The sequence below is a fragment of the Martes martes genome (assembly GCF_963455335.1).
Source record: "Martes martes genome assembly, chromosome: 8".
Taxonomy (NCBI): domain Eukaryota; kingdom Metazoa; phylum Chordata; class Mammalia; order Carnivora; family Mustelidae; genus Martes; species Martes martes.
The window spans coordinates 72957665-72983880 of NC_137895.1; the positions used below are offsets into that span (position 1 = coordinate 72957665).

Genomic DNA, 26216 nt, shown 5'->3' on the forward strand with positions numbered 1-26216 from the left:
ACACCATTTTGGCTTAGGAAAGTTTTCATTAGGAATTCTAGAGAATTCTAGGAATTCTAGAGAATTAGGAATTCTCTACTTTTGGATAACAGGAGAAACACGCATTCCTGTTAATTCTTCTTTTAGAGGCAGGAAAACTGAGCAGAGATAGGTTAAGTGATTTTCCCAGAGTTGTATGTCTAGTGAATGGCAGAGCCAAGATCCAAACCTCGGAGGCAAAGGAATACTCTGCCCTCCCTAAAGCAAGAACAAACCACCACTACCTTTTCTTATTCTTTACCGCTCAGTCGTATTCCCTTATTTACGTCTTTCTATACAAGCCCTCATATGAAAAAAGGTCTATTTTCTTTGAGAAGTTTCCTCTGCATTAATGGACATTCTCCCTATTCCAGGGGTCTGGAAAAAAAAAATCTCCTTAGCTTCACTTGGTGCGGTTTCTTTCACATGTGTCATAAAAAGTTTGCCAACCCCATTCTCTGTATCATTGGTCCGGAGACCGGCAGCAATAGCCTATCCTGGAAACTTGTTAGAAATCTACACTTTCAGCCCTACTTCAGCCCACTGAATTGGCAGTTTCCCAGGTAGTGGTCTTTAATCTTTAATCCCTTTGTAACAAGCTCTCTGGACCGTTCTGATGCAAGTGAGAGGCAGAGAACCACTGATGGAGAGGGTTTCTCCATCAGACACGTGAACGTGCCTTTGCAAATCTCGCCGCCAGGCACTGGAAGGAAGGCCAGGCTGGCCACTGCCTTGCTCACACGGGTGGCGCTAGGACCCGGGCGGCACGGGCCTCCCCGCTGCCGCCCACGGCCGGGGGCGGGGCCGAGCTGTGCGGGGAGCCGGGACCTCGCTGCTCGACCCGCCCCTGGAGGCGGATCGAGCTGACTTAAACTCTGGGGCCCGGGAGGCCAGAGCGTCCTCCCCGCTTGCCCGCGCTGGGTCGTTCACCGGTCGGTAAGTGTGGGGCCGGGTAGCCCGCGGCCCCTCGCTCGCCTTCTTCGGTGCCCCGCGGGGCGCTGGGCGCCGGAAGTGTAGGCACCCGCGGTCTAGGGCTCGGCGTGCGGCGGCGGGCGCTTTTGTTCTGAGGATGGGACGGGGTCGCGGGGTCGCGGACTCTCAGGCGGCTCCGGGCCTTGGCCCGGCGGTTCCCGCGCCCAGCCGCCCGCCCCGCTCGTGGCCCTGAGGGCCGCGCGGGACTGGCGGTGGCCAGCCGCGGACGCCGAGCTCGAGCCGGAGGGCGGCGCCTCGTTGGGTGTTTTCTTTAAATTGCCTTACTCCTTGTGGAGGTCGCGGGTGGAGAGAGCGAGTACGCATTTTGTTGAACTACAAGGCGGTTGTTTAGGCGGTGGGTGTGAGAAAAGCTTATGTTTTTCATTATTTCCTGTCGTCGGCGTGGAAAAAAAAAAATCTGTGTTTTGCATTTACTGGTTCTCGAGCGTTCTTTCCTCCCTACCTCCATTATGCTGACCCTCCCGAAACAGGATTGCTCGGCTCGTATCTCCAAGTAGCCCGCGAACGCCTCTGTACCGCAGATGCTCTCCGTTCTCAGCAGTAGCTAGTTCCTGGAGGCATTTTTAAGTGCACAAATGCCTATCGCTTTTAGGTATTCTCGAGGGATGCGAATGCCCTAAGCAAGTGTCCTTAGGGTCCCGAGTTCAGCCGCACCCTTAGGGGAATCGTTTCAGTGAAAACATTTAATTTGTTAACACTTTAAATTTTTTTGAGATTTTATTTATTTGACAGAGTTCCCAAGTAGGCAGAGAGAGAGGGGGAAGCAGGTTCCCAGCTGAGCAGAGAGCCGTATGTGGGGCTCCATCCCAGGACCCGGAGATCATGACCTGAGCGGAAGACAGAGGCTTTAACCCACTGAGCCACCCAGGCGCCCCTATTTGTAACACTTTGAAAAGGCCTATTTTTAAAATAAAGAGAACAGCCGGTGATGTGATTCAGCTTGGGGTGCATTTGAATAGGCGGGTCACAGGGCTTGTTTGGGGATTTTTCTGTTTAATGTTGGCTGTAAACCGTATGTTTTATTCAGTGTTAACGGGCACGAATGTTAAGGTTTTACTTTTTTTTCTTTTTTTCTCCTGTATAGTGGAGATTCGGATTCACTTACTGTTCTCTTACTATTCAGGAAAATTGCAGAGACAAAGTAGTTTTGTTTTAGAATGGAAGGACAGTAGTGAACCTGGAGGACCGCACAGGAATTCTGAATTAAACAGTGAATGGTATTTTAGGCCACACCTAGTTTCTATTTCTGTTACTTTGCACACCTAAGAAGAATTTTTGTAAACCTGGTATGTTTTTGGTGCAGCCTTAAAGGAACTGAGTTTTGCACAGCAGTGTTGTATCAAGTAAACAGATTAACATACACTTTTATTGTAACTTTGAAGTAAATTTCATATACATAAAATTATAAATTTTATATTAAAATATTAATAATTACTAAATGTTTCTTGCTCTTCCTAGGACCAAAGAAGTAAACACTGTGTGAAGGGGGAACACGTTTTCAGAGGGAAATGGGAACATACACAATAATGTAAGAGTAAGATTGTCCTTACAAGTAAGTATGTTATCTCCAAGTAACCTACTTTAATCTATCTGTTAGGGAATAAAATTGGTTAAACATTAAATAGTAGGACACAATGGATTTGATGACAAAACTTGAGGAGAAATGGTATGGTTGACAAAGCACAGAGAATTCAGTTGTTAATCTTTGCAAGATAAGGAAGAGTAGATTATGGTGAGGTGAGTGGTTCAAGTTACTCAGATAGAGGTCTACTTAAGATTGCTCTGTTTCTTGATTTTTAAAATTTGGTTTTATTATTTCTGGCAAGGGTTTGGGATAAGGCACCACAGAGCACAACTCTGAGAACCATTCTGTGAGATAGAAAGCTGGAGAGATCATCTCTAGGGCTTCTTTTCTGTAAACACCCAAGTTGTGTCAGGAAATAATCTGTAGTGATTAAGACCATGGCCTTGCAGTCGATTGCTGAGTTTCAAATCTTGGCTCTACCATTTATTATCTATACAACCTTGGGAAAATTATTTAACCTCTTGCTTTAGTTTTCTCATCTGTAAAATGGGGATGACAGAGCACCTACCTAGTAGCATTGTTGGGATAAGTTACGTGATTTTACTCATACAACACACTTGGACTAGCTGTCAGCTAGCTATAAGTGGTAAGTGGTTAATAAATTTTAGCTGTTGTTTTGTTAGAAGAAAGATATTTTATAGCCCAAGCCAACATTATGTCTAATAGGGAATTCAATCTGCTAATTTAATCTCTTAAGTTTATCAACTCCAAGTCAGTTTACCAGCTTTGTGTTGATTAAATCCCTTCATTATAGACCCTGCTGTAGGTCCAGTTTTTGTAGGGAAGTACCAGACACAGCTCTAGTTTTTACCTGCAGGCTTAATTTGAAATCAGGAATGCCTCCATTAAATTCTTTATCTAGGGCAGATTTGCCCAAAAGCCTTGTTTTTCCAGGTTACTGTGTGATGTAGAGGAATCTCTTCCCGTTTAGATTATTGATGTCTGGCACAAATAGGATTGCAAATGTTTAGGGAATTGATGTTGCTTTTTAAAAAGGTGTTTATAGGAGCGCCTGGGTGGCTCAGTCAGTTAAGCATATGACTTCTGCTAGGGTCGTAGTCTTGGGGTCCTGGGATTGAGCCCCATGTCCGGCTCTGTCCCATGCTGGGCTGGGGGAGGGGGTCCTCTGTTTTTCCTCCTTCCTCTACCCCTGCCCCCTCTCCTGCATGCACCTGTGCCCTCTCTCAAGTAAATAATAAAATTTTCAAAAGTATTTATAGAGGTGAATTTCCAGTTTTTGTGTGCGTGTATGGAGGCCTTCTCCACCCTTCTGCCCCACCCCACCCCCCACATGTAAGGCATACTCTGAAACAGACATGGAAAGCATTCAGTTTGAGATAAAGAGACAACAGTTTACCAGCTCTGTCTCCAGAAATGCAAGTTAAAATTTACTTTGTAATAAGCCTTGTAAAGAAAGAAGTAATCTTGCGGACTTTGAGGAATTCTAAATGCTTTGTTGGGAGGCAGCATTGTAGTGTGTATATTCTTGGGATCTTAAGTGTGCTTGTAAATTGAAGGGCAATGTTGGAGGCTGGCCTGTTGAGGTAAATGTCTCAAGTGAGACATTTGCTCATAGTTGTAATGACTGCAAAGATTTAATGACAATCACTAAGATTCTCTTGAGATGTATTAAATTACAAGACTTCTTTGTAAGTAAAATCTTTAATCTATGGTTAAGGTTGCAAAATGTTATATGAAATATTGTCTACCTTAGGTTTTAAGAAACAAATAATAAGCAAATTATTTTTTTTAATTCCAAAAGGTAATTTATTGGATCACATCATTAGAAGTTCAAGTAGCTCCATCTTCGGCTGGCTCTAGCATGTGAATCTAAGGAAAGAAAATGTTTAGGCTTTAGAGACACAACTGTCTTTGAGCTCTGCTGTCTTCAGCATTGACTTCATTCTCCCTTCATTGAGTGGCTGCAGCATATCCAGGTATATATCCAGATAGCTTCATCTTGGACATGCCTTGCTTTACCAGAAGTCTATAATTAATTTCATTGGCTTTCATTGGATCATGTGCCTGTCTGTGCTGATAACAGGGAAATGCTGTGTTTAGTTCTTTATAGTTCAGGGATAGAATTCATACATACTCATTAATTCAGTTTGTCCATTTACAGAGTACAGTGATTTTCGGTATATTCACATGGTTTGCAACCATCACTGCAGTCAATTTTAGAACAATTTCCTGACATATCCCCCCCCCCCCCCCGCCGCCCCAAACAGTTTCCATGCTCATTAATGGTGTCGACTCAGATGATGATGAGGCTGTAAAGCAACCAAAAGAGTTTCTTAGGCATCTTTGGGACTGCGATCTGGGACACACAGATTTGACTGAAATCCAAAGTGTACTCCCAACGAGTGGGGAGCGCAGGGTTATAGAGGCAGAAACCACAAGGGTACATAACTTGTTTTGGAAGAATAATGATTGGTGGTACCAGAGTTTAAACTAACTAGAATACACGACTGACTGGCTGATAGGCATTAACATTCTCTCTGTTTTAGTCCAAAGTAAGAGGGTGTGTTGCAGGAGGTGGTCTAGTTCAGTTGACAAAAGTCAAAAGTTCATGGTGTTCCAAAAATTGAAATAAGACAAGCACTGGCCCTATTTCCTCAATATCCTTCTGACTCTATTTGGAGTGACTGTTAGTAATGCTTATTCTGTTTTGGAATGTCGTTTCACAAATCCCTCCCTCCTCACACCCAACCCACCCCAACCCAAGTATTCCCAGGCAACTGTTAATCTAGTTTCTGTCTCTAGGTTTGTGTGTTCTGCACATTTCTTATAGATGAATTAATAATACATGATCTTTTGTGACTTTCTCTCACCTCACTTGTTGTTTTCAAGGTTTATCCATGTTGAATCATGTATGTACTTCACTGCTTTTTATTGCCAAGTAATAGTCCATTGTATGGGAATGCCACATTTTGTTTATCCTTTCATCAGGTAACAGACACTTGGCTACTGTAAATAATGCTGCTGTGAGCATTCATGTACGAGTGTTTGTGTAGACATACATTTTTAATTCTCTTGGATATACACATAGGAGCAGAATTGCTCCATCATATGATAACTATTTGGTCTTTTGAGAATCAACCAGAGAGGGGAGCCTGAGTGGCTCTGTCTTTAAGCATCTGCCTTTGGCTCAGGTCGTGGAATCGAGTCCCACATCGGCTCTCTGCTCAGCCTGCTTCTCCCTCTCCCACTCCCCCTGCTTGTGTCTCTGTCAAATAAATAAAATCTTTAAAAAATGCCAAAGTGCTCTTCATAGTAGTGGAAGCATTTATAATCTCAACAGCAATGCATAAGAGTTCCAGTGTGTCCACATCCATGGCAAGCACTTTTTGTGGTATGGCACTGTTTTTGATTGATGGTTTATGATGTTGAACATCTTTTTATGATCTATTTAGATCTTTGGAAAAATTGTTCAGAATCTTTGTTGACTTTGAATTTGAGTTGTCTTTGTATTATTGAGTCGTAAGAGTTCTTTATTGAATTCTGTTCCACTGATCATTGTCTATCCTGTTTGATAGCACATGGTTTTGTTATTGTAGTTTTGTAGTAAGTTTTGAAATTGGGAAGTGTGAGGGGCACCTGGGTGGCTCAGTAGGTTAAGCCTCTGCCTTCGGCTCAGGTCATGATCCCAGGGTCCTGCGATAGAGCCCCACATCAGGCTCTCTGCTCAACTGGGAGCCTGCTTCCCCCTCTCTCTCTTTCTGCCTGCCATTCTGCCTACTTAGGATCTCTGTCTTGTCAAATAAATAAATAAATAAAATCTTCAAAAAATTTAAAAAAAAAAGAATATGAAATTGGGAAGTGTGAGTCCTCCAGATTTACTCTTTTCAAGATAAATTTTAGGATCACGTTCTCAACTTATGAAAAGACATCTGGGATTTTGGTAAGGTTTGCATTGAATCTGTAGATGAGTTTGGGGAGTATTACCACCTTAACATTATTAAATCCTTTAATTCATTGAATGTGGGATGTTTTCCATTTTTTTAGGTCTTTAATTTCTTTTTTCTTTTTTTTAATAAAACTTTTTTTTAGTAATTTCTACACCGAACATGGGGCTCGAACTCACAACCCTGTGATCGAGTTGCATGCTCTTCCTGCTGTGCCAGCCAAGTGCCCCAGGTATTTTGATTGTTTTATTTAGGGTTTTGTTTTTGGTTTTTTTTTTCCTCAGAATTATGACACCTTGGGGTGCCTGGGTGGCTCAGTTGTTGGGCATCTGCCTTTGGCCCGGGTTGTGATCCCCAGGGTCCTGGGATTGAGCCCCACATCAGGCTCCCTGCTCAGTGGGAGCCTGCTCCCTCTCCCACTCCCCCTGTGTGTTCCCTCTCTCACTGTGTCTCTCTCTGTCAAATAAATAAAATCTTTAAAAAAAAAAAAAAGAATTATGACACCTTTTTTTTTCTTTTCTTTTTTTTTTAAATAAACTCCACACCTAACATCAGTCTTGAACTTAACCACTCCAAGATGAAGAGTTTCATGCTCTACTGACCCAGCAAGGAGGTGCCCATGATCTTTAATTTCTTGCAGCAATGTTTTACAGAGTATAAATGTTTCATTTTTGTTGAATTTATTCCAAAGTGTATTTGGTTTTTTTTTAATGATGTAATGGATTGTTTACAAGAGTAAGTGTTGTTTAGTTTAGAAATACATATGGGTTTTGTATATCGAGCTTGTACCAGGCAACCTAGTTAAATTAGTTTATTACTTACGTTAGTTTTTTAGTGGATTCCTTATAGTTTTCTACATACAATATGATGCCATCTGCAATTAGAGTTAGTTTTTTTTTTAATTTATTTTTTAAAGATTTTATTTATTTATTTGACAGAGATCACAAGTAGGCAGAGAGGCAGGCAGGGATGGAGAGAGGGGAAGCAGGCTCCCTGCTGAGCAGAGAGCCCAAAGCGGGACTCGATCCCAGGACCCCGAGACCATGACCCGAGCCAAAGGCAGAGGCTTAACCCACTGAGCCACCCTAGCGCCCTGCAATTTTACTTCTTCATTCCCAATCAGATGTCTTTCTTTCTTTCTTTCTTTCTTTCTTTTTGTATAACTGCCTTGGTTTTTTGCTTAACCCTCTAGTACAATATTGAACAGAAGTAGCAAGAACAGACATATCTGTTTTGTTCCTGATCTCTTAGGGGGTAAGCATTCAGTCTTTGTTCATTATGAAGTAAGCTATGGGTTTTTTGTAGATACCTTTCATCAAATCAAAGAAATTCCCTTCTGTTTCTAGTTTGAGTGTTTTTATCATGGACATGTGTTAGATTTGAACGTGCATTTAATTTCTGCCCTATTAGATCCTTCTGCATCTGCTGAGATGATCGTGTGGTTTTTGTCCTTCATTTTATTGATACGTTATATAACATTGATTTTTTTTTTTTTTTAATGTTGAACCAGTTTTGCATTTCAGGGACAAGTCCCACTTGGTTATGGCGTATAATTATTTTTATATGCTACTGTATTTGATTGCTAGTACTTCGTGGGGATGTTTTTGCATCTGTATTCATAAGAAATTGGTCCGCAGTTTCATTGTTATCTCTTTTCTGGTTTTGCTATTAGGGAATATTAGCCTCATAGCATTAACTTGGAAAGTATTCCCTCCTCTTTTGAGTTTTAGAAAAGTTTATAGAATTTGTTTCTAATATTTAAATTTTTGATATAATTCACCAGAAAGCTGTCTGGAAGTAAGCATTTCTTTTTGGGTAATTTTCTGGTTACTAATTCAATCTCTTGATAGGTCTGTTTAGATTTCTTGTATCTTCTTGAGTCAGTTTTGGTCTGTGGTTTTTTTGGGGTCTTTTGGGGTTGTGCACTCAATTCCGCTCTGCGGGGGAAGGTTCCTCCCACATAAACAACAAGCAGTTCTCTGGAGATACGATGTGGGTATTCTGCAGTTCAACACATTTCTGATATATACCTGGAAGTAGCATCAGATTCTATAGGTTGAGGGCTCTGTCCCACAAGACTGTCCTCACCCCCATGTAAGATACCAGTTGTAAGCCCAGGTTGTCCCTTGTGCTTCTGACCAACAGGCTACATATTGTAGGTTTTTCTCTGACCCTCCTTGGACTTCACATACCAGTCACAAGTCCAGATTGTTTGTTACCTGTATTTCCAGCTAGCTGGCTGTGTAGATCACAGGTTTCCAAAAACCCTTCCCTGGAGTCTGTTAATTTGCTAGAGAGGCTCACAGAACTCAATCATTTTACTTACTAGGTTACTGGTTTATTGCAAAGGATTTTAAAGGATACAAATCAGTGGTCATAGAAGAAATGCATAGGGTGAGGTATGTGGGAAGGAGAGTGGAACTTCTGTCTCCTCTGAGCATGCCACTCTCCCCAGATCATCATGTGTTCACAAATGTAGAAGCCCTCAGAATCCTGTCTTTTGGGTTTTTATAGAGGCTTCATTACATAGTCATGATTGATTAAAAACATTGGCCATTGATTCAGCCTCCCATCTACTTCCTCTCTGGAGGTGGGAGGGGGTGGGACCGAGAGTTCCAACCCCTTAAGCAGGGGGCTGGTTCTCTTGGCCAACAGCCCACCCCTTTTGGTGCATTCTGAAAATTTGCCGTATTAGCATAACAAAAGGCACCTTCCTTCATCACATCACTTTGGAAAACCTAAGGATTTTAGGAACTCTGGCAGAAATGGGGACAAAGATCAAATACATATTTCTTACTATAAATCACAATATATGATTTTTATTCAAATTATCAAATACATTGGCATACAGTTGCTTGTAGTATTCTCTTTATGTTCAGTGAAGTATTGATAGTAATGTCTCTATTTTCCTGATTTTAGAAATTTGAGACTTTTTGGTCAGTTCAGATAAAAGTTTATCCATTTTGTTGATCTTCTCAAAGACCCAAGTTTTGGTTTTGTTCGTTTTCTCTATTTTTGTATTCTCATGGCTAAAGTTTATGACAGCAAAATACAATATATGACCAACAGAGAGAAGAGAGAGGAGGCACAGGGAAAGTTCATGGAGGTGAGATGCATGTTTCCAGGTTCTCCTTCCACGAGTACTGCATGCGTATGCCATCTCTGCAGCTGCAGATGGCAGGGACAGATGGTCTCTAGAAGCATTTATGTACATTAGAAATTCTTTAGAACCCCAAAGAGTATTTGTTTATGTAGGTTATATCAAATCTGCTTTTGCTTCAGTTTTTTGCCATGTACTGTTTTTAGATGAAGTAGTTGAGGGTCTTTATTGGATGTATGAAGTAGATCAGTGCTTCATTACAGTGCTGAAGGATCACTGCCACAGCTTCTATTGGTTTTTACATTTTCCTTCCATGTGACCATGTTACTGGATAAAGTGTTGTGGCTAGGGTGGCTTAGAGCATAGTATAGATCAGTTCACAATTGAGTGATTGTCATGCCATCTCACCTGCAAAACTTGCATAGGTCCCCTATGCTAGTTGGAGAAGGAAGACAGTAGACCCAGGGGATTGGGGTTGGGGAAGTAGGCAGAAACTTGTAATCTAATTACAGGCTGTTTCTACCTACCACCCTCAGTCAACATACTGCTAGCCAGTGAAAGATCCTAATCTGAGGACTCTTACCAACTTTCAGCCCCTGCTGATTTGGGGAGTGAATGTCCTTGGGAGTGGTGTCCTTTGGGTCAAGGCTTCTATACCTTATCCTTCTAGTCATGATTTCCATTGGTTTCCTGATGAGGGAAAGCAGAGTTCTCCTGTATGTATTTTCTGGACTAGAGTTACAGGCTCTGGATTTAAGTGGATATGTTATCCCCTGCCTGACCCTGCTAACAAAGTAGATTGTGTCCCACAGGTCTCTTCTGGTATTTCAGGTCCCCTTGCATCATTAATCTCAACCTTCAGTTCTCTAAAATCTGGATCTTAACTCCATGCCAATATAATGCCTCTGTTATAACAAAGTTCTTGTGACCCTCTAAACTAAACCTGGGACAACCAAAGTAGACGGTAGAATGTGGCTTGTAGTGACAGAGATAACTAACAGTGTGTAAAAGTTTTCAGATTTTTCTTCGGGGCAACTCAGCCTGCTTTTATGGCTCCTATTTAGTTTTGTTCAAAGAGTTTGTCCACCTCAAGAGCCACAGAATTGGCTCACTCCTATTATGATAGCAATATTTAAACTCCTAATAAATACACTTTGTACTCCAGCAGCATGTTGCATCTTAGGTAGCTTATACTTGCCTGGCAAACTACTTGTGTACTTGAGACCCTTGTCAGGGATTTCTAGATACTTGAAACCACTACCCCTTAATGAATCCTTTTTCCTTCCTTACCTGGAACAGTCTGCTAGACAGAACTCCAATGAAGGGTAACTGACTTTTTCATGTGTGCTCTGGGATCTTTAATTCCCACTCTAGGGTATAGTACAACTATAAAGGTAGTCTGAAATTTGCCTCTGACCTCTGCTTTAGAGACACAGTAAAGTAGCATAAACTTTCTAGCAGGAATGACAGATGCATTGCTCTGAACTTCCATTGGCCAGTTATGATGGGGTATATGTGATTCCCAACACCCTGTGCTGTACATTAATCAGTAAGCAAAAGTAGAGCAGTTTATTTCCTCCTCCCTTGTTCTTCCAGGGAGAAAGCCTTGTGGCTGTCATTGGTGAACCTTGATGATGATACCTGGGACGTACTTTGCTGACTTGGCTCTGTGTGGAGGCCTGACCTCCACAAAACACCTGATCATCCTGCCAGGGATCAGGGTCAAGTCAGTCTTTTCCAGTGTTGCCTAAGAGAAAAGTACAGTTAATTAAGGTATTTGACCAACTGTCCTGTGCTTCTGAGTAAAATTTGTAGCTAGACAAATGAAAGGTAGAGAAGGTAGAGATGTAGGGGGAGAGGGCAGCTTCACCATGATACTGTGATTACCTTTGTCTTCTCATGGGCCGAATGGGCAAAGCCTAATCTCTGCCTGAATACCTTGGCAGGACACCCAGCTTGTCCTCCTGAAACAAAGGTTGATAAGAACCCTTGGGAAAAATGACCATGAGGGTGTTTTTTTGTTTGTTTCTTTCTTTCTTTCTACTGCCCTGGTGTCCATTGAGCACAGTTTACCACCTCCCTTACCCTTGAGATATAGCTGCAGGCTATAAAATGATTATGCTTGAGTTGGCTTCTCAGCACCCTGTGTTCTTAGCCACATTGGTATCACCCTCCAGGAATAGGGACACTGATGTTGGTTTTTCTGTTTGTGTAAGTAATAAATTGCATATGAAATTATAGTCTTGTCTCCTTTCTGTCTTCGGCAGCTTGGAGACCTCACATCTGTAATTGTGGGACTTACAGCCCTGCTAACCGTAACACTACTGTATGGCATCATATCTTTAAAGCATTCAGTGCAGTTCTTAACATATGGTAAATTCTCAAATCGTAACTGTTACTTATAGAGTTGTATTATAAATAACACAAAACTTAGAATATTTTTGAAAGCTTAATTCAAGGATTGATAGCCTAATTTCTCCCATGACTAAGGTTACAAACAGCCAAAGGTAGAATAGGTTGAGTAAATCACGATACTTTGGCATTCCTGAAAAGTGTTGGTATTTGTGGCTTTGTTGATATTACAGAATTATCGGTAGCTTTTTCTAATGCAGATTGGTTTTTTCAATGAAAAATACTGGCCTTCCTCGATTTAACCACATCAGTAGACACTGCAAATAAACTTTGGTTTGTGGAACACATTAGAAGTGGAACTTAAAAAGCCATAAGGGAGAGTTCCAATTTAAAATACCAGAATAGTTGTTTATTTTTCCTTTTTGTTTGTTTGTTTGTTTGTTTAGATAGGAGAAAAGTATTCTGTATTTCCTAAGAAGTTTCTATATTTTTGAAGTACTAAAAGGCTTGCAAATTTAACCATGTGATAATTATGGCTGACATAGATCTGAAGGGAGGGGTGGGAACTTTTTTCCCATCCAGAAGTTTAAATAGGGACTTCTTTTTAACTTGGTATTCAGCACTTACAGATAATGTTTATTCATTTGACATTTATTGAAGCCGATCGGACATTGTCTAGATTTGCATCTTTTGTGTTGCTCTAAGACAGTCTTTTTTTATGCCTATCATCTTGGTTATTAATAGCATTGTCTTTCACTTCAGTAATGTTCCAGTTTGATAAATTAAGTCACCCTGTATATAAAACAGTTCTTGATGTGGCTTAGTTTGTCCTATTCTTTCTTACTATTTCATCTGACCTATAGTAGGCCTGGCCATGGCAAACCATAATATGACAGGTCCCTTTTCATAAGAGTTTTGTTCACGGGTATGTGTGCTTATGTGTTTCTGTATAAGATAGATACTATGATTATTCCTCCAAGCTGTGATTTTTAGATTTTTTGCTTTGTAAATTTCTGTAATGAGGCTAAATAACAAATAAAGGAAGCTGCTGGGTTGACAATTTTTCATTTAAACTACAGTCTTTGCATTAAATGGATATAGAATACTTTAAAATGAAAAGACAATTCACAAACTTTGGTGAGGGCTTAATGAAATTTTTATATGAAAATCACATACATTGTTAACATACAGTCTCTTATAGCCGTTTGATTAATTTTTTCCCTGCTTCACAAATTAATTTTGCATTTCATAGCTTACTATTAACAGCTTCTTATACTTTGAATTTTTAGTGACTTGCTTTCTTCCAGTTTCTCACAGGATGTAACAGTGATAGCATCATAAAATTTAAAGCCCCAGACTATGCATTTCATAGCTTACTATTCACAACTTCTTATACTTTGAATTTTTAGTGACTTGCATTCTTCCAGTTTTCTCACAGTATGTAACATTGGTAGTATCAGAAAATTTAAAGCCATAGACTATCAAACCTAAAGGTAGTTTGTCTAGGGACGCCTGGGTGGCTCAGTCAGTTACATGGCTGACTCTTGATTTTTGGCTCCGGTCATGATCTCGGGTCCTGGAATGGAGCCTGTGTTGCTCAGTAGGGAGTCTGCCTAAGGACTCTCTCCCTCTGCCCCTCCCTCTCCATGTGTGCTCGTACTCTTTCTCTCCAATAAATAAATCTTCAAAAGAAAAAAAAAAGGAAAGAAAAACTTTGTCTTTCTAGGATGTAAAAAAGGTTTTTTTAGCTAAAACTTTTAAGATTGTTTTTATGATGACACACAAACCTCACGGATCTTCTCTTCGGGATAGGAGTGTGTGTATTGACTCTGACTTCCCTCAGTTTGGGTCATGGCACTTTTATCATTGTCAGCATACACGGACTTCTGGCCTCCCAGTGAAGGTCAAACATCTTATCAGCATCAACATATTGGTATTACCTATCTTCAGACTGCAAAACCTGCCAGATGCGGGGGGAGGGGATTAGTAGAGCCAGACTTTGTGCTAACTGTATCAAGAGTCATTATTCAGGGTTTGCTAATTTACCTATAGCTAGTAATAGCAAGGATGTTCCTAGAATTTCCCACAGTTGAATATAAAATTCCAGTGTTTTGGTGGCTTGATGACATCTCCCATTACTGGGCGGCCTGCTGATCTTTCACCACTTGACAAAAGTACTTGAACTGTTGTTGCCAAAGTGGGGAGAGCCTTAAACTTAGAAGGCAAACAATGGACAATTATTTACTAACCCACAACTTAAGATACTCAAATTTGTTTTAATCCCTACTAGAAACAAATACAGGCGTGTATAATGTGTTCTGTACGTCTCTTTCTTCGTTGATTTTTCTGCCAGTTCTATTCATTATTGAAAATAATGGAATTGAAATTTTCAACTCTTGGTGAATTGCCTTTTTCTCCCTTGTTCGTGTTTTTGCCTTTTTTTTTTAATTTTAATGCTCTTTTAGGTGTTTTTAATTGTTTTATCTTTTTGTTAGATTGACCCTTTATGGTTGCAGAATACTTCTTTTATTTATTTATTTATTTATTTGCCAGAGAGAGAGAGAGAGAGAGTACACACAAGCAGGCAGAGAGGCAGGCAGAGGCAGCGAGAGAAGCAGGATCCCTGCTGAGCAAGGAGCCCGATGCGGGACTCGATCCCAGTACCCTGGGATCATGACCTGAGCCGAAGGCAGCGGCTTAACCAACTGAGCCACCCAGGCGTCCCTGCAGAATACTTCTTATCTCTAGTAAGATTTGTTTATTTTGTCTAATAATTAGCATAGACCTTCCATAGTTCTCTTAGCTGCTGTGTTTGCATGATATGATGCCTTCTTTATTCTTCTACTTTCATTGTTTGCATCTTTGGATCTAAAGTGTGTCTGTTAGAGACAGCATTTTAGTTAGATAGATTTTGTTTTTTTTTTCTCATCTAATCTGACATTATCTGTCTTTTGGATTATTTAAGCCATTCACATTTAATGTTACTGATATAGTGGGATTTATATCTGCTCTTTATACTTTTGTTTTCTAGGTCTTGTGTCTTTTTCCTCCCTTAGTATTTTCTTTTGCGTTAAGTGAATATTTTCTAGTGTACATTTTAATACCCTAAATGTTTTTTTTTTCCACTGTATTTTGTGGAAGCACAAATTACTTTTTTTTGTAGACCACTGAAAATCTTTCTTATTGTATTTTTCTGTATTTTGTATGTGTTATATATTTTTTTATTTTATTTTTTCAGTGTTCCAAGATTCATTGTTTATGCACCACACCCAGTGCAATACTTGCCCTCCTTAATACCCACCACCAGGCTAACCCATTCCTCACCTTCCAAAACCCTCATTTTGTTTCTGAGTCCATAGTTCTCATGCTTTGTCTCCCTCTCGGATTTACCCCAATTCACTTTTTCTTTCCTTCTCCTAATGTCCTCCATGTTACTCCTTATGCTCCACAAGTAAGTGAAACCATATGAAAATTGACTTTCTCTGCTTGACTTATTTCACTCAGTTTAATCTCCTCCAGTCCCAACCATGTTGATAAAAAAAGTTGGGTATTCATCCTTTCTGATGGAGGCGTAATATTCCATCTTATATATGAACCATATCTTCTTTATCCACTCGTCTGTTGAAGGGCATCTTGACTGTTTCCATAGTTTGGCGATTGTGGCCGTTGCTGCTATGAACATTGGGGTACTATGGCCCTTCTTTTCACTACATCTGTATCTTGGGGATAAATACCTAGCAGTATAATTGCAGGGTCATAGGGTAGCTCTAAATCATTTTTATCTTTACCTTTAAAGGTATTAAGCACTTAAAATCTAGTTTATTATGCTTGTGGATTTTTTTTTAAGATTTTTTTTATTTATTTGAGAGAGAGAGAATGAGAGAGAGCATGAGAGGAGAAAGGTCAGCAGGAGAAGCTGCTGAGCAGGGAGCCTGATGTGGGACTCGATCCCAGTACTCCAGGATTATGACCTGAGCCAAAGGCAGTTGCTTAACCAACTGAGCCACCCAGGTGCCCTCTGCTTGTGGTTTTAAATCAAACTAAAAGACTGTTACTGGTACGGAGGTAGAGAGGTGAAGAATATGGGGCCCAGTGAGGTTGATCTCTTGTTTTTGAATTCTGCCAATCCTAGAGTATGTGTGTACCTGTGTGGAAGACCTAATCCCGGAGAGACAGGTTGATAACTAGGAATAAAGGGAAGGGGAGTAGGATTTTATTTATTTTTATTTTTTTATTTTTAAATTTTATTTATTAAAGAGCATGAGCAGGGAGAAGGAGCAGAGGGAGAAGCAGACTCCCTGCTGAGCAGGGAGCCTTATGTGGGGCTCAGTCCCAGGACCCCGAGATCATGACCTGAGCCAGAGGCAGACACTTAACCCACTGAGCCACCCACATGCCCTGGGAATAGGATTTTAAATGTGGAGATTCTGTATGAAGGTCAGCTATGTTACCGGAGATGTGTGTTACATTTATATTGGTGCGCTTTATAGATTTGATGATGGTAGAACAGCAGATGATGCTATTTTTTCTCTGAAATATAAGCATCTGAGTTAGGGCAGGGAAACATGTATGGGTTGGAGTAGCTGGGGATCTGAGAGGAGAGGTCTTAGAGAATGGGGGGGGAATTCAATAAAATGAAGTAGAATTATTGAACAGTGTTAAGTTTGATGTTTGTGTTCCTGAAATAAAATCAGTCTCCTGACTTGCGTGACTTCTGTTTTTCCCCCAGAAAACTTCAGCTGCTCCCGTGCAGAGGAGATTCTTAAAATAAGCCATACTTGGGGTTTGTCAGGTGAGTGCCATGGCTGTCACAGGTGAAGGGTGATGATGGAGTGGGGTGGAGATTTTGTCCAACAATTCATTTTTTCAAGAGAAATTAAGATGATAGATAGCTCATATAAATTTTGTCTCTGGTAATCTCCATTACATTATATTCTCAGAAGGCTTAATACTGGGTATCCAAAAGTAGAGACTCTATAGTCCGAAAAAAGTCAGACAACTTTTGACTCCCTCCATTTAAAAGGTAGTTCAGGGATGATTTTCCAGGCTTCAGTTTTCTTCTGTGCCAGCAGAGAAGAGAGAGAAAAAAAGTAACCCCAAGTTTCTCAAAAAGGTCATTTGTCTTCCTACCCATAGGCTCTATATTGGTCCTCCAGGGCTGCCCTAATGTAACAGACTAGGTGGCTTAAACAACAAATTTGTTTCTCACAGTTTGTTTTGGGGTTTTTTTTGGTTTTTTTTTTTTTTAAGATTTTATTTATCCATTTGACAGAGATCCCAAGCAGGCAGAGAGAGAGGAGGAAGCAGGCTCCCCGGTGAGCAGAGAGCCTGATGTGGGGCTCGATCCCAAGACCTGGGATTATGACCCGAGCCGAAGGCAGAGGCTTTAACCCACTGAGCCACCCAGGCGCCCCTGTTTCTCAGTTTTAGTCTGGAAGTCCAAGATCAAAGTGTTTGGTTTCTCCTGAGGCCTCTCAGCTTTTAGTTAGCCGCCTCTGTGTGACCTCACATGGTCTTTCCTCTGTGTGCCTATGCCTGATATCTCTCTTAAAAGGACATCAGTCCTATTGGATTAGGGCCCTAGCCTTATCACCTCACTTAAATATAATGACCTGCCTGGAGGGCCTGTCTCCAAATATAGTCACATTGAGGGTTAGGGCTTTAGCATAATGAATTTGTGGTGGAACAACACAATTCACTTCATAACTGGCCTCCCACTGCAAGTATGAATAAGAACTAAGGGGAATGTATTAGGCATCATTAACTCCAGTATAAGTGCCACTTTGCATTAATGCATCTGCTTGATCCGTCAGTTGTATTATTATTTCTGTTTTAAGTAAACTGCCCCTGACTCCAATTCATGACCCTTAGATCAAGAGTCTAATGCTGTGCTGACTGAAGCAGCCAGGTGCCCCCAGTCAGTTGTTGTATTAAGGCAACTTTCTTGGGAGAAGGCACGTGAGGAATATGCAGATCTGTTTTTTCTTCTTCTTTAAGTTTAGTTAGCCAGCATAATAATAATTACATCATTACTCTCAGATGTAGAGTCAGTTATTTCTCAGTTATATATAACACCCAGTGTTCATCACATCACATGCCCTCCTTAATGCCCATCACATAGTTACCCTATTCCCCCGCCCTCCTCCTCTCCAGCAACCCTCAGTTTGCTTCCTAGAGTTAAGAGCCTCTCATGATTTATCTCCCTCTGATTTCTTCTCATTCAGTTTTTCTGGGATCTGTTTTTAATCCAGAAGCATATATGCCTTCTTCAGTTTTGTTTTTCTTCTTAATGAGAACACTACGATGGATAAATTAATAGATCTCAAAGATCTGTAGATTGTTTGGGTTCTCTACATAACCTCTGCATAGTAGTTTTTATGTTTTCCTTCCTGATTCTTACAATTTTCAAGGATCTCCAGTACAGTGATGAATAGAAAGGGAAATAGTGATGGATTGGTTTTATTGTCAGTCTAAATTTTGAAAGCTACCATGTATCAAATTTAAGGAAATTTCTGTTGTTGGTTTGATACAGTTTTCTTCAAATGAATGAATGTTGAATTTTATCAAAAGTTCTTGCATGTGTTGAACTTGGAATTTTAAAAATTATTGTCGTTATTACTTTAATTTTCAAATGACATCTTGTATTTCTGAAATAATCCCAATTTGATCATGATAGGTTATTGTTTTCGTATGTCACCCTTTTTGGTTTGCTAACATTTTGTTTAGGATTTTCGCATTTGTGTTTCTGCGAGAGATTGGCTTCTTAATTTTCCTTTTCATCTTTTGGATGATAGCATCAGTGAATGAGCTCTGAAGTTGTTCTCTCCTTTATCCTTTGTTATTTTGGATTATTTCTTTCGTAAATGATTGTTAGAATACTCCAGCAAAGCCATATGGGTCTGGCATTTTCTTTGTGAAAAGATACTTAATTATGTGGTATTTTTCCTGGCTAGGTGTATTTTTTTTTTAAAGGTTTTATTTATTTATTTGACAGACAGAGATCATAAGTAGGCAGAGAGAGAGGAGGAAGCAGGCTCCCCGTGGAGCAGAGAGCCCGATGCGGGGCTAGATCCCAGGACCCTGGGATCACGACCCAAGGCGAAGGCAGAGGCCTTAACCCACTGAGCCACCCAGGCGCCCCTAGGTGTATTTTTTTGAAGAATTTCTCTATTCCACCTAAATTTAAAATGTATTGGAATAGAATTTTTCAGAATAATAATGTTATTTTAAATCTATAGGGTCTAATGGTAGTTTCTATTCCCAATATTATACTTTTTAACTAGAGATTGATTGATTTTAAAGATAGAATAAGTGGGTACATGTAAGCTGGGCTAGAGGCAGAGAAAGAGAGGGAGAAAGAGAATCCACAAGCAGACTCCCCAGCTGAGAAGGGAGCCAGATGTGGAGCTTACAACCCGAGATCATGACCTGAACTGGAACCAAGTGTTGGCCACTTAACTGACTGAGGTACCCACCCACTCCAACCCCCCACCGCTGCCAGTATTGCACTTTAAAAATGTCATGATCAGTATTGTCAGAGGCTTACTGATTTTTATTCTTTTTAAAGAATTACCTTGTGACTTGCTGAATCTCTACATTTGCATTCATTGTTTTGTTTATTTCACTCATCATTTCTTTCCTTGGATTAACTTATTACTCTGCTTGTGATAAATGTGGGAATTGTTTCCCAGTCATTTCATTTTATTTTATTTTAATTAATTTTTTAAAGATCTTAAGTAATTTCTGCACCCATCGTGGGGCTCAGACTCACAACCCTGAGATCAAGAGTCACAAGCCCTGCTAACTGAGCCAACCAGGCCCCCCTTCCAGTCTTTTTAAAGTACATTTATTTATGCTATGAATTATCCTCAAGTGTTACGTGAACATGAGTGTAAGAGCAAGTTATGGACTGAATTGCGTGTCCCTCTTTCCCTGTTCATAGGTTGAAGCCTTAACCCCTAATGTAACTATTTGGAGATAAGGCCTTTAGGGAGGTAATTAAGGTTAAATGATATTATAAGGGTGGGGCTCTGATTCAGTAGGACTGGTATCCTAAGTAGAGGAAGAGGCACCAGAGCACTTTTTCTGTGTAAGTATAAAGTACATTCCTTATTTCTCAGTTATTTGGCAATTTCCTGGTTACTTCCCCCCTATAATTTCTAGATTGATTCTACTGTAAATTAATCTGAATTATTATAATTATTTGAAAATTGAGGTTTATGGCTCAGTTAGACGGTCATATTGGTAAAAATTCCATGTGCGCTTGGAAGGAATGTCTTCATTGGGTGATCTATTAATGGCCTGCATTTGGGATGTACTATTAATATGTTAAGTTTGTTTAATTTTGTTATTTTAATTTGGCTTCATTTATTATGGTTATAGATTTGACTTTTTAAATTTATCAATATACTGTTGGTGAGTGTAAATTATTTTTAACCATTTTGGAAGGCAATTTGTCACTGTTTATTTTTAATGTCCTTTGATACTGATCTCATTTCTAGGAATTTTCAGAAATATTTAACCACAAATATAAAAGCAAAAATACAAGAATGGTTAGGGTACTATAGTTTATAAGTGCAAAAACTTAAGAAAAACAAATAGAGGACTGTTTAAACTTAAGTCAGTAGAGAACTGGTTAAATGGGGATATACCAGAAACTCTAATGTTACACAGTGAAGTTAATATATTTATAGTGAAATGATAAAGGTATTCCAGGTATAGTAATGAAAATCAGACAAAAAGATAAGGTTTTCTTTATGTGTTTGTTTTTTGTGTATAAAATTTCATGAAAGGAAATTTAACAATGGACACCCCTAGGGAGTTAGACAATGGACTTTTTACCATGTGTTTGAACTTTGTGTTTGCTTCAGTGAGCATGGGTTACTTAGAATAAAGAGCCTATTAAAATAAATAATAGCAGAAAGTAATTGCCACTTCAGTGTAACAAACAAAATACTTAACTGTATAATGTAGAATGAATTCCTGTAAAACACCCCAGAAATCTTCTTGATCTTTGACAGGATTTTTTATTATATCCTCCTTTGCTCTTTTCTTTGTTTCTGTTCCCCAAATTAAATATGAATCTTTGGTCTGAGGTGTCTGGAATTACAATAGACATAGCATTGGTGTTAAGGTAAACTACTTTTCTTGGGATTTTTATATAGCCACAATTCTAATAAAAGATCTTCATTTCCTACAGATTCCTGACATTCAAAGCAACTGACTGCTAACACACTGCTGCTACATCAAATCAGCAATGAATTGGAATGCAAAACCAGAGAATGTCACCTTACCACCACAGTATCCTAAAAAGCAGTCATGTTTTTTGGAGCAGGCTTTAATAAATACACTTAACACAACATCTCAAAGTTCTTTAAACTATCCTGGAAGTAACCAAGAAGCATGTATTCTTGGTATTTCAAATCCAGTTTCACAGCCGCTGCTAAATATCAGGAATTACACAACTCCTCAGCAAATCCCTTTTCCTGATATGCATAATGGGACACTTGTGGCCTCACAAACTTCAGTAGAACGAATCACATATGCAAACGTTAAAGGGTCCAAACAACTAAATCACAATTTGCAGACATCTTCAGGAGTTACCCAAAATGTATGGTTGAACTCACCAATGAGAAATCCTATGCTTTCTCATGCAGGCGCAACTATGTCCCATCAGACTGGTTTTGGAACTAATACACCTAGTATACATGCACTACAGAATCAGTTTGTAACATCTGACTCCTATTCTGTGCAACTACAAATGGTCCCTTCTAATTCTGCAAGAGTTCCTGTAACTTATCAAGGAGCCCCAGGACTTAACCCATCTTTATCAGAACGACAGGTTGATTGGGCACCACAGTATACATCCAGTGGACTGACTTATCCAGATTACAGACCACTTCCAAAGCAATACAGTTACTCATCACGAAGCTTTTTGCAAGATCTTCCTCTTCAAAAACAAACCTCTCTGCCATCTACATCATTGCATATTAAAAATGTTCACCCTCCAGATTCTCCACAGACTTTACAGTCAAAGCAGACTGCAGCCATACAGTCCTATCAATATGCAGTTACTCAAACTGACAAAAGAGCACCGCCGCCTCCTTATGACTGTAGATATGCAAGCCAGCCTTTGCAGAATACTCAGCATGTTATTAAACAGGCTTCTGTGGACATTCCTCAGAGTCAAGAACTGCACTTACCTGAAATGAGGAAAGACTACTCTAGAAGCTTTCAACAGCATTGGCAAAACCTTAATGAAAATGTCAGCACAGTTGGAAATTCCTGTAACTTGAAAGTAAATACCAATGTCACTCAGCCTTTTAATGAACCTATTAGATCTTCTGTGAATGGTGTTCAGGCCCTTGCTCAAAATAATCAAGAGAGAAGAAGAGACTGTGATCTAACTTCAAATCAAGTACTGGACACAAGTGCCACAAAAGAAAAGTTAGTGAGGGATATTAAAACATTAGTAGAAATAAAAAAGAAGTTCTCAGAACTTGCAAGGAAAATTAAAATTAATAAAAATCTTCTGATGGCAGCAGGTTGTATTAAAACAACTGATACCTCTTATAATGAATTAGCTCCAAATTCTGAATTATCTCTGAAACAAACTGCCCAAATCCAGTCTGGACCACAAGTGACCCTAGTGACTAAAGAGGACAAACCACGAACCATAACAGAATCTGCAAAAGAAACAAATAGAACACACCATAGAATGAATTCCAACCTTCAGGACCCAAACTGGGGAAATTGTAACCAAGTGAATTCTGTTTTAGTGAATTCCCTCTGTTCAGAAAAGTTGCCTATGCCAGAGCGGTTACATGATTTAAAAGTTAGGACTTCTGTAAAGGCATCAACTGTTGAGATTACCCAGGCAACATTAAATAACACCCAGATTTCATCAGGAAATGTCAATGTTGAACTAAATGTGCCAACAAATTCTGAAACAACTAGTATTCCTCAGTCTACAGCCTTTGAGGAATATGTTTCAAAATACCCAAATAAAAATACGCTAATTCTCAGTCTGCTTACATGTAGAGATCAACCTCAGGAGAAATTATTTAAAAATGCTAGTGAAACTGTTCAGGGTTCTAAACCACATAGTTTTGAAATTAACCCAAATACCCAAATCACTGGTAACCAACCGAATTTGAAAACCATGGAAACTCCAAGTACTTGTAATCTAAATGCCAGGGTTTTAGACAACTCCTTTTTCCTCAAGCATAAATCCTCAACAAGTGGAATGCCTTCTGACAGTGACAATCACTTTTCTATGGAATTGCTAGCAACGTGTCTTTCTCTGTGGAAAAGGCCTTCAGAATCTACAGAGGAAAAACAGTATAATGAGTCAAAAAATAGAACAGCAGTTGGAGTTTCAAAGCCTGTGGAAACCTGTGATAAGAGTCCATTTTCAGTTATAGGAAATTCTCATAAGAAGGTAAACACCTCACAAGAAACAACTTTGTCAACAGTAGTACAGAATTATGAGTCTTCCAGTGCAGCTGTTACAAAGGGAACAGAACTTCAGGTTGCTGTGGTGTCTCCTTTAATTCTTTCAGATGTCAAAACATTGTCTGCCAAAGGAATAACACCTGAAGCTGTACCTGAAACACTTTATCCAGTTATTAAGGAAGGCAGTGTTTGTAGCTTACAGAATCAGTTGGCAGAAAATACAAGTGTTGCTGCTACTTTGAAAGCTAATCTTAATGAACCAGTAGCCGGTACCTCAACAGACACAGAGATGTTCTCACCAATTCAGAAGGAAGAGCAAAGTGAGTCAACTAATTCAGAAGACACACCTAATAGCAATCAAGGGAAGCGTATTAAGTTAGAACCAGATACCCACTGTTCTGTGAGTGAACAGCAAGCCTCTTACAAGTCAAGGAACACTGATACTGTTAGTGGTGATATGTTACATATTGACAATATTTGTTCTCTTGTTGAAGGTGATACATCTTACAATTCCCAAATAGCAAAGATATTTAACATGCCTCCTTTGAAAAGGGTTGAGCCACAGAAATCTCTACCTAATCAAGTGATTACTAAAGAACAACAAAAAGAACAAATAGACAACCTCACTGAAAATAAAGACTTTGGTTTTCAAAATGATAATTTTTCACAGTGCACAGATGTTTCATGTAAAATAACTGATCAGGCAGAATCTCTGCAACCTCCAGAATCATCTTCGAAGTATGTTAAAGTGGATAGTGGAATTCTAGAGGAGAGTAACATGGACCGTATCACTAAAAAAGAAAGCACAGCTAATGATACGTGTTCATTGTCAGCTATTCAGCAGGATAGTTGTCTTCGGGAAGTTGACATGTCTGGCAGTTACACTGCCCAAGAGCCTCTGAGAAGTGAGATTCTCAATGATAAAGCATCTGTCTTATACCTACATGATCAGCTGTCAGAACTCTTAAAAGAATTTCCCTATGGTATTGAAGCTGTGAACACACATGAAGGTTCTGTGACCCAGCAAATAACAAACCAAGTCTTGAAAGATCAAACTTGTGATAAAACTGGTTGTGACTCTAAGGACTCAACAGACAAAATACAAATTACAATATTAAACTCAGAGCAAATGAGAGAATTATTTCCTGAACATGATCAACTCTGTGAGGTAGACAAGTTGATGGAACATCAGAAAGAAGAACCTATAAAAAAAGGGAGCAGCCAGTGTGACCCACAAGCAGAAACAGATGGAAAGACTGATGATACCTTAGTGGATTCAGAGAAAGACGATGTCGGTTGCTGTGCATTGGGGTGGCTATCTATGGTTTATGAAGGAGTACCCCAGTGTCAGTGTAGTTCCATCAACAGTTCAATTTCAAAAGAAGAAAAAGGGGAAAATCAGTGTTCTCCTTCAAAGATTAACAGTTGTGAACAAGAAGAAAGAACTTCTGATAGAAATGTACCTGTTGGGTGTAATAGTTCTCTAAATAACAGTCCAAAAATTCCTACGACTTTTCCAGATACAAAAAAACATTTTTCTGAAATAGAGCAAGGCAAAAATAGAAATGATATGCCCAAAACAAAACATCATAAATCAGTGAAGACAGAACAAGAAGTATCAGGTCAGTTTTTATCTAAAGGTGATAAAAAACTAGATTCCATGCAAAGTCACAAAAGAAAAAGAAAACTGCAGTTTCATGAGGTGACTTTTAATACCAGTAATAAAATGACAAAATTTTCTCAAGAGAGCCTGCAACAGAAGCTCATGGCACAAAACTTACGTCCACTGAAACCAAAGGCAGGGTTTTTGACAAGTAAAAATAAAGATCTACGTATGAAGAATGGTTCTTTGGTACAGTCACTATCCCCAGAGAAAATAAAATTGAAAGCAGGTGGCTTAAGACAAAAAGTTTTGGAAAAAAGGAAGTTAGATGATGGGAGCATACTTGATTCAAAGATAAAGAGGAAGAAATATGAACGGGAGCAGAATAAAAGTATGGGAGATAGTACCTTTAAATTATGTAATTTTTTGTCAATTACAAATGAAAGAGCTAGGGTTAAAGAAAAGGCAGTATCACATGTTAAGTCCTCAGTTTCTAAGGATAGTTCATCTAAAATTAATAGAGTTCTAACATCAAAGGAGTATTTGCAAAGGCAGAAACATAAAGAAGCAATGGGTAGCAATGCATCAAAGAAAAGCTATGTGAGAAATGTACCTTGTGATTCTCAATACATGAAGTCCAGTAAACTTCCCATGCAGGTTGGGAGTTGTGGGAAATCAAATGAGAGACCTAACAGCAGTGTACACACTTCTAAAGAATCCTTAAATATTTATTCAAACCATGGTAAAAACTTCAAGATTCACCATTCTGAGGAATCTAAAACATACGTTTCAAGAAGTGTTAAGGGTATAGTTGGTGGAAAGCAACCTGATAAAATGTGGATTGATAAAACCAAGTTAGACAAAACTTCAGGCAACATAAACAGTGAAGTGGAGTTCAGTCAGATGTCTCCCCAGTCAAAGGATCAAAGGAAACTGTATCTGAATAGAGTTGCATTTAAATGTACTGAGCACGAGAGCATTTGTCTCACAAAATTAGAGAGTTCACCCAGGAAGCTTAATAAAGAAAAGAGACTGGAAAATAAACCTCAGAGCCTCTTACCTGTGAAAGATGCCACAGAAAAACGAAGCATGCTGGAATTTAAATTATGTCCAGATGGACTGATGAAGAATACAAATTCTGTTCATGACTGGAAAGATCTGCAGCCTTGTCCTAGGAAGGAGCAAGCCCCTGTGCAAGGTCTAGTA

General features: G+C 39.4%; 1 protein-coding gene across 3 annotated transcripts in view; it reads left to right on the forward strand.

Annotated features, from left to right (window-relative positions):
- Window positions 1-826: 826 nt before the first annotated feature.
- Window positions 827-26216, forward strand: part of RESF1 (retroelement silencing factor 1) — a 30682-nt gene continuing 5292 nt past the window's right edge. Inside the window, exons 1-6 of one of the 3 annotated variants that reach the window (XM_080810454.1) lie at window positions 827-954; window positions 2470-2563; window positions 4359-4533; window positions 6647-6733; window positions 16683-16745; window positions 21153-26208. In XM_080810454.1, the coding sequence (XP_080666580.1) occupies window positions 21210-26208 (4999 nt within the window). In that variant the 5' untranslated portion in view covers window positions 827-954; window positions 2470-2563; window positions 4359-4533; ... (1 more) ...; window positions 16683-16745; window positions 21153-21209. The remainder of the gene's footprint in view (window positions 955-2469; window positions 2564-4358; window positions 4534-6646; window positions 6734-16682; window positions 16746-21152; window positions 26209-26216) is intronic. The other 2 variants (XM_080810453.1, XM_080810455.1) reach the window with 2 other exon arrangements.